Genomic DNA, 13,086 nt, shown 5'->3' on the forward strand with positions numbered 1-13,086 from the left:
CAACCAAAGTATAAACATTTTATGCGAGAAACACGCTCGAGAATCATGCCCAGCAGTCATACCAAATACTGTACACTTGGAGCTTGAATTTCACTATTTTAACACTGAATTTATGTGCCTGTGATAGCAATACCAAGAGCAAACACAGCCACCATGGCTTCTTCTCATCTTCTCTGCAATACTTTTCCCATTCAAACATCTTGCAATCTCTCAAGTAAAAGCAACATCTCTTCATTTAAGCCAAGTGGGTCCTTTTCTTTTTGTCAAAAACTTCAATTTCAAAGGACCCCAGTTGTGAAAGCCACAAGAAAACAAGTAGAGGTGTGCACTTCTAGTTTAGAATCCTTTGTTGTTTGTGTTTTGGGTTCAAAGTTTTGAACTGTTTTTTTTCTTTTTTGTGTTTGTTTTATTTGGTTGGTTTTGCTTTCATTTTAGCATGGTTTGTTGTTTATGCTTTGAATTCAAGTTTTGAACTTTTGGGGTTTTTTGTTTTGGTTTTTTTTGGTTGTTGGGGTAATTTAGCTGGTGTATGATCCTGATGGAAGGGTAAACAAGTTGGCGGATGAGGTGGATAAACAGGCTCCTCTCTCAAGGCTCACTCTTTTCTCACCTTGCAAGGTTTGTTTGCTAGTGTTCTCATGCCTTGCTTGTGCTTCAACTTTATGATCATTGGGTTTGTTTAGTTTTCTTAATAAATGTATGTGCATTTTGGTATTCTTATTTGGTGCAGGTTAATGTTTTCTTGAGAATAACCAGTAAGAGAGAAGATGGGTATCATGATTTGGCATCTCTATTTCATGTAAGCTTGTACAAATTCTAGCAGTGAATGCCTTTAGTTTTCTTGTTAGATTTATGCACACTAGTATACCAAAGTGAAATCGGAAAAAGAAACCTGATTGGTTTAGCATTTTTCTTTTTTAATGCTGTGTTTGGTTTTAGTTTCTTCCGTCATTTGAATTTCACAAGTTCATATTTTTTTCCCCTCTTGTCCCCTCAGGTGATTAGTCTCGGAGATGTAATTAAGTTCTCTTTGTCACCATCAAAAAGAATTGATCGATTATCAACCAATGTGTCTGGTGTACCTCTTACTGAAGATAATTTGGTAAGGCATAACTGATATTGTTCTTGCTGTGTATTGCTTGTGAACTTTTATTTTCTGAACTTTCTTCTTGCAGATAATTAAAGCCCTTAACCTTTACAGGAAAAAGACTGGCACTGACAATTTCTTTTGGGTAAGAAGTTCTATTGGTTAGTGTATTTGAAGATCTGTTTCTAGATATGAACACAGTAATTGAAGAATAATACTGAATATTTGAAATTGTTGGCAGATTCATTTAGACAAAAAGGTGCCCACTGGAGCAGGACTTGGTGGTGGGAGCAGCAATGCCGCTACTGCCCTGTGGGCCGCAAATCAATTCAGTGGTTGTCTTGCTACTGAGAAGGAACTCCAAGAATGGTCAAGTGAGATTGGTTCAGATATCCCTTTCTTTTTTTCTCATGGAGCAGCCTACTGTACTGGCCGTGGTGAGGTATGTATGAATTTCGGTTTAACAATCAACTTGAAGACCTTCCTTATTTCATTCCTCTCAATTGCCGATGGAGGGTGATTGTTCAATTACAGACTTGATTGAGATTTCCCTCATTCTTGTGAGAAGGTCAAATTCCTTCCTTTTATATATTGCTTTTGCTATGAATAATAAGCTGGTTTCATAAGTATAGTTGCAAACCATTCCCTTTCTGGACGACTAAGGGCTGGTTTAGTTTAGTCTGGAAGACTGTGGGGGGCCACTTATGGTGCTTAGGTGGCGTTTCTGTTTAGTAACCTTTAGCTGTGATGTTGTTATATCATGCATAGATAGTGTGGCTGTAGTTTGGTACCAAACAAACTAGGTCTAGGCTTCTAGACAAGGCAGAATGAAGATAAAAGATTCATGTCCCAACCTCAAACTGTGTGGAGTTAATAGTTGAGGCAGTATTGTGCATAAAAGGATCATGCAAATGTTAGGATGAGTCATACAGAATCGTGCAGTTAGGAAATCATTTGAAAGCCAGGTAGGCAGTGGGGGAAGTTGCAACCTTTTCTCAGCAAAACAAATGAATTGCTTGAACTAATTTTTCAGTTACTTTTAGAAGGACATGCACACCCATTTGCCATTATAGATGCCTGCCTCAAATGTGCATGCATGTCAGGAAATGCAATTTTGTTTAGCTAGAGAACTTTCTGAAGTTTTTGCTCTGGTTTTTTAGATTGTTCAAGATATTCCTTCACCAGTATCTTCAGGCATTCCAATGGTTCTCATGAAGCCCCCGCAGTCATGTTCAACTGCAGAAGTTTACAAGGTAATTTGGTATTAGTATTATGGAATAGAAAATTGTTTGGGTTTCTTTAATATCAGCACATCTCTTGATAAGAGAACTTTTTTATTTTTCAGTGCTTTCAATTGGATAAAACCAGTCAAGCTGATCCTTTAACATTGCTGGAGAAGATCTCAAGGAATGGAATATCTCAAGATGTATGTATCAATGATTTGGGTATGAATCTACAGATACTTGAGCTTGTCATCCTTTTGTTCTCCTTTCCGGAATATGAAGTTATCTTTCTTTCTTTCTCCAATCCCCCTGCTTTCAGATTAGGTAAACCCGCACGAAAACCTTTGTTTGTTTTAGATGTCTGAATAAACAGTTTGGTTTCAGTTCTTAGCATAATAATTGAATAACAAGGTAACTGGAAAGCACAAGTTTTGTTGTAGAATATATAAACCCAGTAACATAGTTACACCTTGCTGTCCCCTGCCATATGCATTACACATAAAATATATATATATAAAAAAAACTGCTGGATCCAAATTTATTGGTTATCACACAAGCTGGCTCTTATTGATGCATTTTCAGAATATATGAATGAATGTAGGGTCAATTACACTCATGGTCCCTGTACTATGTAGTTTGATCAACCAGTTCCCTCAGCTACTAATTTGATTAGAGTCCCTCTACTATGCATTCCGTTTACAATTAGGACCCTCCATCCATAACTGCATCAACATTGATTCGGTATCATGCTTGATGCATGACTTGTGTCCCAATTCTTAAAAACCTCCAAGTTTTATGATCAAATTATTACAAAATCAAAACAATAACACTCTCTCTAGGTCAATATAAAGAAGAAGCAACTGGGCCTAATCTGGACCACTTCCGCTCATGCCATGTTGCCACCATCATCACTACTACCTATGCACCAAATCTAGACCAGCAGATCATGGAATTAAATATCGATTTCTGCTAGGAGTACTGGTGGCACCTTTTCTACCACAAATGATATTTATGGTGGTAAAAGGTGACAGAAACATTAAACATGCTATTTGATGGTTGGGGCAATGATGGGATAATTGCACAACAAAAGACAGAAATAGAGGATACTTTTATGCATGCATAGTTGGCTTTGGGCTGGTTGACCCTTAATCTAACCCTAACACTTGCTTGCACCGTGTTCTCACATCAATACTGGTGCCCATCTCTTTGTCCATTTATCCTCTCTTTTTTAGGCATAAAGGGTGGGTATTGCAGGTTATAGACTCCCTTATCATCCTGATTCTGCTATGCTCATGGTAGTTCTTGGATAGCCAGGGCTGGTCCAATCATACATTTTGATTTTCTTACTTTTCAGGGATGGAATATTCATTATTTATATATTCTTGAATGGTTTTCTTGCAGAACCTCCTGCCTTTGAAGTTCTCCCCTCTCTCAAAAGATTAAAACAGCGTATAGCTGCAGCTGGTCGTGGACAATATGATGCTGTTTTCATGTCTGGAAGGTATGGTGCTGGATTGCGATTTGAATCTTCATATTTAATCAACATTTGGCTTAAGTCAGCAAAATGGTTTTCTGATAGTGTTTTATTTCTGATGAATTTTAATGAGATTTGATTTTTTGCACTTCAATGCATTGGTTACTGTAAGCTATGGTAATGGCAAGTGACAAACTCTTTAATGCACCTTGTCATTGTAATTTTTGTAGTTCTGATATCAACATGTAATAACCCCATGTTCACAACGATAGTTTAGGTTCAAGTTAAATGCTGGTCGTTTGAGCAACCATGCTGTCCAATAGGCCTTCAAATCCTCTATACAGGCTGCATAATTTTCTGTAACACAGCAGTTATCCTAATGGTCATTACAGCTCACTTACACAGCAGATATACAATCAGGTCAACTATTTATCTTTTGATATTTAGACATCCTCTTATGCATTGGCCCAACTAGAGTACACTTGAATGCTTTTCTCCTTGAGAGAGAGGGAGAAGTTGAAACTGATAGTTTAGCTTCTCTAATACTCCTAATGTCAAGTACAAATTTTTCAATAGTTCAGAAGAAGGCCATCCTTTCTCCATTTCCAAACCCTATACCCTCTTTAAACCTTAATCTATCTGCAACTACTCAATGCTGCCTTAAATATTCATTAATGCAACCTGTTTCGGCTGCATTTAAGCATTTGAAGCTCATTTCTGAATGTAATCATTCAAGTGCATGTACGTTTCATACCGACATTGAAATAAGGATGGAATGAGGTTATATTCTTGCCTTGGAGGTGTCTCTTAACTGTTAAATTCAGCCTGTTTGCCGTGAATGAGCTGTGATTGAATGTAAGGTGGTGCAAGCCTTGATACAGTGTTAGTATCTTTATCATATTCTGTGAATGTTATGCCCTACCATGTGTATATTGTTAAAAATCTTATCACTCGTATGCTTTCTAGGTTCTCTTTTCTGTGCTTGCTTTCAAGTTTTACAAGATGATCTTGTTTATTTCACACCTCTTAATAATTGAGCATTGGTAGTTGATCTCTAATGGTGCAAGGAGAGTTGGAATAAAACAAACTGTTTGCATGAAGTATCTAATCAGTTGTAGCTTTTGAAATTTGTTTGCGTAGTTGTATATTTTAATGTTGATATGCCAAAAGAAGACAAGTTGATAATATTAGAACATCCATTGTACCTCAATCTGAATTCCATTTCCCATATATTCCATGCAGTGGAAGCACAATAGTTGGGATTGGCTCACCAGATCCTCCGCAATTTATATATGACGAAGATGAGTACCAGGATGTTTTTGTGTCAGGTAAAGCTAGTCCCGCCCATTAGCTTCCTATTTCATAAATGCCTCACTAGAATTCCTGAAGCTTGAAGAGCAAATCCCTAATATCACTGAAGTAGGTTTCCATTTACTTAGAGATGCATTAAAAGCAAGAGGGATTAAGGTACACAATCAGAGGCTAGTTTTCATCTTTTAGGAAAAACTCAAGGCGCACTCAATGAAAGAAGAAACCTCTTCTTCACATTCCTCATGTTATTTGTAAATTTGACTCTTTCACATCATCATTCTTTCTAATTGCAGAAGCCAACTTCCTTGCTCGTGAAGCAAATCAATGGTATCAACAACCTGCTTCAACAACTTGTAGCTCTCCACCCGAATTTTCCCGGTCTGTTGAGTGAATTATTCTCTTGTATAAAACAATGGTCACATCTGAATAATTGTATCATTCATTGAGGTGCAACTTCGAATTTTCGCTGCCTCTTTTCTGCTGTGAGTAGTCTTCACAATTTTTGTTAATCAGAACGAATAATAGCAAATGCTAGGTGGTTGGATAGGGAAAGATATCCAAGCAATTTCGAGTCAAAATCTTGCTGTAGTTGCAACTGTAATACCTTTTTCTGAAGCTAATGAAGCTATGTAGCTGGGAATAAAGAAAGCTTTAGACATGTTGATGGGAGGGGGTATTATCAGAATATATGCTGAACTGCTGGGAGAATTAAAAAAATAAAATAACATAAAAAATATATAGGTGTAGCTAATATCTTTTTTAGTAGAAAAAAAGATTTAAATTGCATGAGTATTGATGTGATGTGATTAATTTAACTTGGTGGGTTCAAAGACAATCCAGATGATTGGTAAAAATAGAAATTTTTTTCATGAATAGTAAGATGGAAACATATTATATTAATTTAGAATAGTCTGGGTTAACTTGTCAATCTGCATGCAAAGTCATGAGATTATAATAATTCTATAAAAAGTAAATCAAAACAACCTATAAAAAGTAGAAATAAATTGTGAATTTCAATTTTCAATAAACTTATTGTTGAATGATAAAATTAAAAAGAACAAAAAAATAATTTGAGTTAACCAGTCAAACCCGTAACATAGATCATAAGATCAGGATAATTCAATAAAAAGTAAATTAAAAGAAATTATAAAGTCTAATTTCCAGTTAACTTGGTGTTAAAATATGAAATTGAAAAAAGATTCAATTACAAATAAGATATAAAAAGCAACTTAATTCAACTCGAGTTAACTAGTCAAACTTGTGACCCGAATCATAAAATGAAGATAACCTCATAAAAAACAAGCTGAAATAAATCACGAAGTATAATTCTCAATAAACTAAATGTTGAATGATGAATTTGAGAAGAAAAAAAACTAATAAAGAAGAGGGAGAAAAAACTTCAAATCAACCCTCCAAACCTATAATGCAAGTAATGAGATTTGAATAACCTCATAAAAATTAATTTGAAAAAAATTATAAAACACAATCATCAATAAACTTAATATTAAAAGATAGAATTGAAATTAAAAAAAATAAAAAAACAGAAAAGAAGAAACAAAACATTATTTTAATGAATAGTGTTTTTATGAGCAAGGGTAAAGTAAAATCCCTTTCTTTTTTAGTTTTTTTTATCAATATGAATATCCTATAAAGCATGATGTTGAATAATGAAATTGAAGGATTATTCATCATATGCAAAATTTAATCTTGGGGATGATAATTTCACCTAAACTCATCTTATTAATATTGATGTGAATCGATAAAAAACTTTTAGAATTAATTAGGTTTAGGTAAAATTTGAAGGTAAGTTATTAGGTTTACTTGACGTGAACTCAACTTAAAATAAATAAATAGCATTAAAGTTTGAAAAACTTACATGTATACAAATAAATTAAGTATTAAATAGTTATAAATCATAGTATTTGACTTCATATTTTAAACTTAGGTTGAGTTCATGGATCCTAAAAAAATATTTAAAACCTAATTGGATGAGTATAAAAAATTCATATTCAATCAAAATTGAATAATTATTTTAGATTTGAATTTAGATTCAAGAATAAATAATATAAAACCGATTCATAAATATTCATTACCACGTTTATTTTTACCCCTCGCCTAAAAGCACTGTTTCGGACTCCTTGCTCACATAAAAGTGAGTTTTATTGGCGAGTTTTTTTTGTTTTTATTTTATTTTTATAAGAGAGAAATAAGATTCTTAGTCTATCTAATTATTTATTGATAAAATGATCTTTAACCAATAAAGTTATTGTACTGAAAATGTCAAATCATCTAAAAATAATTATTATTTTTAAAATATTTTTCATTCAAAAATACATTAAAATAATATTTTTTTAATTTTTAAAATCTATAAATCAAAGCAATGTAAATATATAAAAATTAATTGATTTTTTTTTTTTAATAGCGCATCTGATTTATGCTACTTCAAGTGAATGGAACTTAATTTCCCTTCATCATTTTTTTCAAATTATGACTTGACGGATAGCAAATCAATGAAAAGGAAGGGGAAAAGGGGATCGAAGGCAAAGGACTTTCGAAACCGGAATGATACTCACCAAAAATCAACAAAAGGAACCAACATCAAATTCAAACACATTTTGAGGTCTTTCTTTTCTTCTTCCTTTTTATCTTTTTCATTCATTCATTGAAATCATCCCCTGCCGCCCCTACAGCGAAGGAGATGAAACAAACTGTCTTGACAAGCCAAAGATATCATTCCCTTCAAATGGAGAGGTCCATTCATGGGAACCGGAGGTGGATGTTTCTGAATTAGCCACACCACCATCCCGCAATCCCGGAATCGGTATGCCATTGCTGCTGGGAGCTGCTCTCATTGCCAATCTAGCACCAAAGCCAGAAGCGCCGGTGGAAACATACGCTTGAGCACTGCTCTTTAAACTTGGTCCTAACCACAATCCACCAGGCCTTGGGGAAGATAAACCTCGATTCAAACTCCAGTCTATGCTGGTGTAATCTAACTGCTCCATTGACCCGGAAGTGCTCCAATCAACTGGAGAGGTTGCCCCTGATGAACCTGTTGAGCCCAAACCAGAGAAAAGTCCAAGGGAAGAAGCAGCAGCAAGTGATGGCGATGCACCAGCTCTACTCCATAAGCCATTTACTTTGCTGGTTCCAGGAGAATCCCCTGGGCCACTGCTGGGGACAAAATACTGCGGTTGTTGATAATGAAATTGGTGGAACATCTGATTCGAACTCGGAATGTTTGGGCTGGGGCTTCTTGTGCTAGGAATGTGTGGCATCAAGCCATTTGACTTCATGATATCAGCACTATTGGTGGGATACCAACCAGTGGCTGTTCCAGGAGGAGATGAGCTTATGCTTGCAGTTGGAACCTGCTTTGAATTTACAGAATGAGGCCGCTGCATCATAATAACCGGTTCTCTAATAGTTCCAGGCTGAAGGCTCTTGTATTCACTTCCAACAGCAACATAACTGGTTTCTGTCTTGGCAGGTGGAGGTGGCCCATGCAAAGGAGATGCCAAAGAGTGAGAGACAGAAGGATTTGATCCCACACTTGACCATCTCTTGTCAGTTGGAGTAGGAGTTGGCTGAGGTCTTGGCCACTCCGACTTCGGTTGTATTCTCTTCAAGGACTGCACATTTTTACTACCTGATTCCAAAGATCCTGCCACCAGAACAGCAGCTTTTGTATAGTTAAAATCTTTATCATCTCTTCTTTGCTGTATCATGGAAGTTGGGTTGAGCTTTGGTTGTGGTCTCACCATATTCTGGCTACCTGCTAAAGAATGCTTATCATTACTTGACGTTGGAGGATCACCATTTTCATCAGGTTTTGGAGGAGAAGAAGGTGGATCTAGCTTCAGTTGTCTTAAACTTTCTACTGCCTTCTCAAGATCACCTTCAGAGGCAACCACAGCTCTTTCAACCTCCTGCTTTGTGCACTTATATCTGATTTCCATTTCTACAATCCGAGCAAGCTCTTCTGATATATCAATTTTCAAAGTACCCCCACCAAGGTTTTGATCTCTGTGCTTATCTGCATGTTCACCCTCTTCAAACAACCATGTTACAGATTCTTCTAACTTGCCTTCATTCAATATAAGAGCCATTGTTGCCCGTTCATGCAAAAATCCCATTGCAACAAGCTGTTGAGCTAGTGCTTCCAGCTTTCTCGACATAAGATAGCCAGTGCACCGCTCATGCAACTCATGTGCTCGCCTCTCCTTTTGACGCTGATGCTTTTTCTCATTCTTCTGGCGGATTTTTTCCCGCTTATCATTTTCAGTGCCTGGTATTGTTTCTTGCCGGACTGGATGATTAGATGTCTTCTCTTTATGATCTTCTGACTCGCCAGACCAGCTACCATTATTCGAAACAGAATCATACTCAACCCCAGCTCCAAGCGAGCCTCCAAGATGATCATCTGTCTCGTCAATGTTTCGGAAACGACTATTATTGTGTAGAGGTGAAGCAGAGGATGTCGGCACTGTTTCAATGGTATGAAATGTTCCAGACAGTGGATTGTATGCACTAGCTGAGATACCACTTCCTGCATTAGCAGGTCCCGAAGGCTTTGATGAAGCCTTCTGGGGTTCCTTGCCAGCCTTTTTGTCCTTTGACTTTGATTTTGAAGCTGGAGACATCTCAAAAGGAAAATATGTTCCTGTGATGTCTACAATAATGATTAAGACATTTAGTATACAGTTGTGGGAAAAGACAAGTAACTCAGTCAGGTGGATCATCATTAAATCAGACAGTATAACAACCAGTAAACATCCACCACAATATCTTCATAAGAGTTTATATGGAAGCCAAAAAACAAGTCAGTTTATGCTTATAAGATACAGATAGTATGCTATTTATTAAAGAGTCAGAATCTCATATCTGCAGAAATGGACACATAACGAGTAAACACAGGCCTAAACACCAATGACCATATCTCATTTAAATGATGTTTTAGTGATGCCTGTTGCAGATCTTTAAATTGAAAGAAGAAACCACCAGTATACATGAAGAATGTGAAATTCAAAAAACTGTTCATTACAAATACTGATACCCTGAGGACTAATATTGTATAGAATACATAGGTAGTATTAGTTTGGCCAACTCATAAATGCACATTCTGGCATGTTGTCCATATTGAGCATGCTTCTCAGAGAACCAAACCAAAAGTACCCACTGTATAACTAACCATCTTTTCCCTGCTCTTTATTTTGCAAAAACACATTCACTCACTTTTCATGTGTAATTTACTACCACGAATATCATTCATTTTAAATTGCCAGAAAAGTTGTTCCAAATCAGAATACAGGAAAATGCAGACTATATACATCAGGAATGTGAAGTTTGAGAATTTATTTTAGTGATAACTCGTACATGTCATCCTCAGAACAATCAAGGAAATTACAAAATACTGTGGTAATAAAGTTAAGCATTACTACTGAATCACAAGATTCCCCACGATAGATAGCTCTCTCCTATTTAACAAAGCATCAAAAAATTCTTCACCCTAGTCATGAACTTAAAACTGTTGAAACTGATTTAGTTGAGCAAAGCTTCTGGCTTCTAAAATGGATGATCCGGAAATCATACGGAGGCTATTATTAACCAGGGAACCCCAATACTGCCATATCCTTGACTACCCTCTAAGGAGCACATTGCTTAACAAACCATACGAACATTTTGATCAGCTAATTCTGTCAACAACTAAAAGCCTATAATTTTGTTCCAACACACCTCCTTTATTGCAAGAAAAACTACTCTGGAAGCATTCAAACAGCTAAATTGCCAACTCTTGTGTGCCTTTAACTGTTGTTCCAATCCTTCAGCTCTATTGTGTCCCCATTTGGCTATAGCAATGTTTCAAAATTTATTGTGATGCCAACAGTTGAGAATCACTTGAAAGGTCCAAATATCATCCAATGATGTAATTTCAAATGTTAAAGAGTCGTCAAAAGAGCTAGGGTTGTCCTAAGCACAAGCAAGGCAGTGAATAATCTCCACAAACGAGGCCTCTTCTTCCAGAGCATAAATATTCAGTACCATTAGGACCTTAAAAGTAAAAAATAATAGTTCAAAAACAGCATCGTTCAACCAAGCAAACCTCATAGATCCTTTGAAGAGAATAAATTGTCTAGGTTTATTTTTATAGATGCTAGATAAGTTTGCAGGTACATTACTACATTAGCTGTAAAAGAAACAAACACAAAATTCAATTCCAACAACTGCTTAAGTAACAATGTTATTCCAATCTTCACACCATCACCCATTAAGACTGCATTCCAAAGTCACTGGCCTTACAGAATCTCAATGAAGTGATCCACATTTCCAAATGCAGTTTAGAAAAACACACCCATAGACAGAATTGTGTCATTTCTGTTTCTCTATCACCAAAAAGAATCGTTGAGCATTAAAGCAAAGTTGAATTCGAGATTCAATCACCCTTATGAACTTAATTTCTTCAAGCAATCCCACAGTGTAATCAAGAGGAGCAACCACAAAGAACCACATCAACTCAAGTACTCAACCTAACTGTCTATTAGCATCCTAACTTCTCCTACAACAATCAATAATGTTATTTAAACCCAAACAATCACTGTTACCCTATGTAACATGTCTAATAAAGCTCAACACAAATACAATAGTGTATCACTGTATGATTACTTTTTATCTGAATTAATTGTTCATGCATTTCTGGTAAAATTTTCTCCAAAAGGGCTAACATGCTAACAATCAACTCCAGTGCTTTACAACTAAGATATAACACCACTATAGCAACAACATAATCAAAAACAATAAAATGACCCGCCAGATAAAACTAACCAAAACTTGCAATGAATTTCACCCTAATCAAGTCTCAATTCTCGAGACTGAGATTCTATTTGGAAATGTACAAACAGCGTTTCTTTAAATTTTAAAAAAAAATTATTAAATTTTTATTATTATTATTGTTTTAGTATGCTGATATTAAAAATAATTTTTTAAAAATAAAAAAATAATATTTTTGATACATTTCTAAACCAAAAAACATTTTAAACACTAACACAATCCTAAACAAACCTTTAATAAAAAAAATCTAATTTTCCATCTCATCATAAGCAGACCAAGCCAGACACTAAAAAATGATCTCTCCTTCGAAACAAAAAAAAAAAAAAAGAACTGCCGCAAGACAACAAACGAAGTATTAATTTCCTTCTCCTTCGAATGTAAATTTTACGGCACCGGAATTTTCAATCCTTTAATAACTTAGAAACAACATTACTCCACTGATTACGATCACAGATGACAGAATTATCGGTCAATTGATAATAGTCAAAATTGATAGATCCATAAAAAAGTCTCCAAAACATCTAGATTCTAAGTCTTAAAGAGAGCAAGAAAATCGAATTCAAATCCCTAATTCGATTGATGTTCCGTCAATTAATTATAACCAAATCAAAATTGAGTGCAAGAACTTAGAGAGAGAAAGAGGAGAAGGGAGGGAGGGAGGCAGACCTGAGGAGAGAGAGTGAGAGATATGGCGGTGTGATAGATCGGACGGCGGAGATTAGGATTGGTCGAGGGTGAAACCGAATCGATAGAATTAGGGTTTTTGGAGAGAGAGAGAGAGAGGAGAAAAGAGGGATTTTGATTTTTGTTTTTATTGGTTTTTGAGAAAAATAAAATTTAAAAATGGAACTGCTTTTTTTTGCTATATATTTTAATGGATGGATGTGGCCCTAGCGTTGTCGGCTTCTTTTTTTTTTACTACTATTGTATTTGTTTTATTGTTTGACCCTCCGAGTTATACAGTTTTCATTGACACCCCCAGTAATTTTTGTTTTCTTGAATGTAATACATGAACTATGGAATGTTTGGATTGAGACCTCTCTACATCACTATTCCAGGATGGAACTTCATTGCAACCACTAAAATCTCATCAAAACAATCCTTTTTAACCTCCTTGATAACTTTCCAATACCAACAAGTATTTCTAAACTCAAATAAATAAA

At 35.6% G+C, this 13,086-nt stretch overlaps 2 protein-coding genes across 3 annotated transcripts; one reads left to right on the forward strand and one right to left on the reverse strand.

The window, feature by feature from the left end:
- Positions 1 to 2: 2 nt before the first annotated feature.
- On the forward strand, positions 3 to 5,753 carry LOC7472988 (4-diphosphocytidyl-2-C-methyl-D-erythritol kinase, chloroplastic/chromoplastic). The gene is made up of 11 exons (XM_002298114.4): positions 3 to 321; positions 523 to 618; positions 731 to 799; positions 998 to 1,102; positions 1,176 to 1,232; positions 1,329 to 1,529; positions 2,248 to 2,340; positions 2,433 to 2,532; positions 3,712 to 3,811; positions 5,027 to 5,112; positions 5,389 to 5,753. The coding sequence occupies exons 1-11, from the start codon at positions 154 to 156 to the stop codon at positions 5,484 to 5,486; spliced, it is 1,173 nt and encodes a 390-aa protein (XP_002298150.4). The 5' UTR covers positions 3 to 153; the 3' UTR covers positions 5,487 to 5,753.
- A 1,891-nt stretch (positions 5,754 to 7,644) lies between these two features.
- LOC7486653 (uncharacterized) lies at positions 7,645 to 12,756 on the reverse strand. 2 transcript variants are annotated; one of them, XM_024588620.2, is made up of 3 exons: positions 12,590 to 12,756; positions 10,832 to 11,146; positions 7,645 to 9,767 (listed from the first exon to the last, which is right to left on the reverse strand). In XM_024588620.2, exon 3 carries the CDS (start codon positions 9,736 to 9,738, stop codon positions 7,780 to 7,782), a length of 1,959 nt encoding a protein of 652 aa, XP_024444388.2. In that variant the 5' UTR covers positions 9,739 to 9,767; positions 10,832 to 11,146; positions 12,590 to 12,756; the 3' UTR covers positions 7,645 to 7,779. The 2 variants fall into 2 exon arrangements, with proteins under 2 accessions (XP_024444388.2, XP_002299651.3); XM_002299615.4 differs by lacking the exon at positions 10,832 to 11,146.
- Between the last annotated feature and the right edge of the window lie 330 nt (positions 12,757 to 13,086).

The sequence above is a fragment of the Populus trichocarpa genome, chromosome 1, assembly GCF_000002775.5.
Source record: "Populus trichocarpa isolate Nisqually-1 chromosome 1, P.trichocarpa_v4.1, whole genome shotgun sequence".
NCBI classification, from domain to species: Eukaryota; Viridiplantae; Streptophyta; class Magnoliopsida; order Malpighiales; family Salicaceae; genus Populus; species Populus trichocarpa.

What these genes read in the sequence shown, in the direction of transcription:
- LOC7472988 (XM_002298114.4), top strand. Translation starts at nt 154, where the DNA reads ATGGCTTCTTCTCATCTTCTCTGCAATACTTTTCCCATTCAAACATCT. An exon ending in GCACTGACAATTTCTTTTGG is followed by an intron (nt 1,233 to 1,328) that starts GTAAGAAGTTCT and finishes AATTGTTGGCAG; the next exon opens with ATTCATTTAGACAAAAAGGT. An exon ending in GCTGTTTTCATGTCTGGAAG is followed by an intron (nt 3,812 to 5,026) that starts GTATGGTGCTGG and finishes TATTCCATGCAG; the next exon opens with TGGAAGCACAATAGTTGGGA.
- LOC7486653 (XM_002299615.4), bottom strand. Translation starts at nt 9,738, where the DNA reads ATGTCTCCAGCTTCAAAATCAAAGTCAAAGGACAAAAAGGCTGGCAAG.